Source organism: Scylla paramamosain, chromosome 21 (genome assembly GCF_035594125.1).
Source record: "Scylla paramamosain isolate STU-SP2022 chromosome 21, ASM3559412v1, whole genome shotgun sequence".
In the NCBI taxonomy this organism is placed as follows: Eukaryota; Metazoa; Arthropoda; class Malacostraca; order Decapoda; family Portunidae; genus Scylla; species Scylla paramamosain.
This window is the reverse complement of record NC_087171.1, coordinates 18084364-18088266: the sequence shown is the minus strand read 5'-3', so window position 1 is coordinate 18088266 and position 3903 is coordinate 18084364. Positions and strand designations below refer to the sequence as shown.

Sequence of the window (3903 nt, the reverse complement as noted above, 5' to 3'; positions counted from 1 at the left end):
ATATATATATATGTATGTGTGTGTGTGTGTGTGTGTGTGTGTGTTTACCGTTCAAGCTTCCTCCTAAGGATCACACCTAGCGAATTTTTATTTCTGTCGCCTACTTTTGTTCAAAATTGGATATCTTAGTATGAGATAGAGACATTTATATAAACATAGTTGCACACACACACACACACACACACATACACACACATTTTTGTTTTTTTCCGCATAAGTTTATACATCTGAGTGCTTGTTATACTGAAATATATAAGAACTTAACAATCAGTTTACAATGATACGATCGTATGAGAAGGTGTTACCTCGCACACCGCCGCCAGGACGGCCAGCAGAGCCAAGCGTGGTCCTCTCATGTTGGCTGAGACATGGAATCCACATACTCGTTCCTCTTTATATATCAGAAATACTGCGCATCCCCGATCATCCAAACTTTAATTTCAGCGCATCCTTGAAAAGCGTCAATTATCCTCATTCCCCGTCCCACTATTCATGTTTCAATATAGGCTTTCTTTATATATGCGTCCATTTTATTAAGCAAACACACACGCACAAAATTAAATAAAATACCGTGTGTGAATGAACACTTACGTTGCGTAAAATTAATTTGTTACTCAAATATTATATTTTTCTTCATCTTGAGATGACATAAAAATTAGTAAGACACGCGCTTTTTAGTGTGGTAATGTGATGATCTGTTTTTGTTGGACACTTTTGATCAGCTCTTCAGAACCGTGCCCTACAGTGTCACCTTCGCCAGTTTTGTTCCTCCTCTTAGTGGCTAACTCCATACATGTCTGTATCCGTATTTGTATGGAGTACGGTTCGCATACACGACTCTCATAATACAAGTTGATTTTCCCATATGGGGAGGATCAATTCGAAGCTCAGCATTTCGCCTCATCATATCACCTCCTCTCAATGCCCCAGTGCTGCAGCTCTTGCTATGCTAATGTCATTTCCATGCTTAATGCTCTCCTGAATTTGCTATCTATATATGGCTCCCTGTCATCCGCGGGCTTCCTGCACATTTTTTTTTTCCCTACTCATTTTCATTCATATTCTCTCCATATTACTTATGTAAGTGTTAACCAGCATTTCCGCTATATCGTTCACTGGACACTCTGGAACTCAAAGCCTGTTTCTGTTTTCGTCCTTTCTACGACAAGACTGTTTCAAAAGAGCAATATTGAGATATTTCCACAGCTGATTTGGCTACACTTTTGGGGAAAGTTTTTGTTCTTGGTTGTTGGGAGCAGCAAATAGAGGACACATTTTTTTCTCTCCTTTTTTTTTTTTTATGTTCTTAGCCAGTCTCCTTGAAATCAAAAATCAAATGAATAATAATAATAATAATAATAATAATAATAATAATAATAATAATAATAATAATAATAATAATAATGATAAAACTAACTTTCAGTGTATACAGCTTCTACCTTCTGTCAGTGAAGAAATAAATACCTGAATATTGGCACGGTATGAAGAGTCATTGATTGATGAGCTTGCATGTCGGCAGTAGAGTGAGAGCAAAGATGGACTGATGTCACTGGACTTTCCTTTGTTGAAACTGAAAAAATAAAATCGGTCATTCTTCAGACAAAATGGAGTCCTTGTTACCAGTTAATACACACACACACACACACACACACACACACACACACACACACACACACACACACACACACACACACACACACACACACACACAAATACAGACACACACACACACACACACACACACACACACACACACACACACACACACACACACACACACACACACACACACACACACACACACACACACACAAAATATATTACATAAAACCCGCTTGGATTTATGTATGTCTGCACATGTAACAATAAAAAAAAAATATATATATATATATATATATATATATATATATATATATATATATATATATATATATATATATATATATATATATATATATATATATATATATATATATATATACAAACATTCTCTCTCTCTCTCTCTCTCTCTCTCTCTCTCTCTCTCTCTCTCTCTCTCTCTCTCTCTCTCTCTTTCTCTCGTGGGGGAGGGTCACAATGGTGACCTCCAAAATGTAAAAAGACTGCCATTCCCAGCATAATAGAAGTAATCTTCCATCATAAATAGGTTCGTTAACAACACTTAGTTTGTGTCACTTAGTCGGGAGATATGTGTTGGGACAGGTGGGCTGCGTACACAGCGATGCTTTAGTACTGCAGCCATTACCGAATTGTGGGTAAAGAGACTTGGTACTCTTCCTCAGAAAGCTTATGTTTAGATTTACTAATGTCATCATTTGCGCTCCATGTTCTTCCTCGTTTTTTTTTTTTTATATAAAAGAATGTGACCAGTTCTTCTAACTTTGCTTAGACTTATGACATCCCATTTGACACCTTCTAGTCAGTGTGTGTGTGTGTGTGTGTGTGTGTAATAAACATCGATCCCTTAAAGCAATATTTAGTGTTTCAAAGACAGATAAACCCTGTATAATCTTATTTCACTTCATTGATTACATAAAAATCGATGCTTTATATCGCTTGATATATTTTTCCTAAGCGATTTTTTTCTTTTTTTTTATTGCAGAAAGTTGTTTGGTTGTCGTTAAATACTGAATGCTGCCATCTACATTTATTTGTCATTCACTGGCAAAGGGAGCTATTCGCTCTAGATCTGACTGCAAAGTTTGTCAACCAAATACCGTAGTTCTTTTATCGGCACTGACAAATCACTGATCGCCGATGTGCTCCACTTTATCTAAACACCGCAGAAAACCACTAGAGTATATGTAGCTAGGTTTCCGCCCAGATCATACCACTTTTGAATCTTACCGGAGATACTACGTTTTATTTACTAATGGTTTGTGAGGGAATTTTATCAAGCATCTTATGGAAATCTACATAAATGACATCTACTGATCTACTTTTATTGTACACTTAGAAACAAATAATAAAGAGAGGTCAAGTTAGTCAGTCAAGCAGGGACGTTTGCTAGCATTATGTAAACGATTTACTATATTGTTATACTACAAGAAATTTACATACAACTTTTCCATTATTATTAACGTAAATAAGGGAAGATGCTTAAAAGTCCAAGTGCCTTCTGTCGGTAGTTGATATATATATATATATATATATATATATATATATATATATATATATATATATATATATATATATATATATATATATATATATATATATATATATATATATATATATATATATATATATATATATATATATATATATATATATATATATATATATATATATATATATATATATATATATATATATACATATATTACACTATCTTCTCGTTTTAAAAGTGTGTTTAAAAACTATAACATTTTTATGGGAAACTGAATAAGAAAGCACCTTCAGGAAATTGATGTCTTTTTTGCATCAGTCCCCTGTGATCCAAATTCTTTAAGACTTCACGCTCTGTACGGAGACAACTTATCTCACTATATTGCTAATCATACACACGCAATGGGATAAACAATAGCTTGTAATAATCGAACATGAAATATGGCTTAATCTTTGTATTCTACATCAAGAAGTTTTGGCCGAGCTGACTTAGACGACAATAACGACACTATTTTAAAAGTTGAAATGGAAGCAGACATTTAGATAAATGGAAAATACATATATAATCTTAAATTTGTTAACAGTATTGTGAATCTAGAAATGGGCTGCAATAAGTGATTCTTCACAGTGAAAACTAGAAAGATTCTGAAAGCAAACATGAAAATAAGTGCTTATAGCATGAAACTGAAAGAAAAGAAGGTGAAATGATGTATTCAAAAGCCCAGATCCAGTCACGCATCTGTATTACATATATATTTATGCATGACTTTAGTTTATGGTGAATCCGAGATGGAT

At 34.0% G+C, this 3903-nt stretch overlaps 1 protein-coding gene across 2 annotated transcripts in view; it reads right to left on the bottom strand.

Annotated features, from left to right (window-relative positions):
* The window catches only part of LOC135111155 (putative per-hexamer repeat protein 5), a 4785-nt gene extending 4369 nt beyond the window's left edge, over positions 1 to 416 (bottom strand). For both annotated transcript variants that reach the window (XM_064024180.1, XM_064024181.1), the window contains exon 1: positions 306 to 416. In XM_064024180.1, the coding sequence (XP_063880250.1) occupies positions 306 to 356 (51 nt within the window). In that variant the 5' untranslated portion in view covers positions 357 to 416. The remainder of the gene's footprint in view (positions 1 to 305) is intronic.
* Positions 417 to 3903: the final 3487 nt, after the last annotated feature.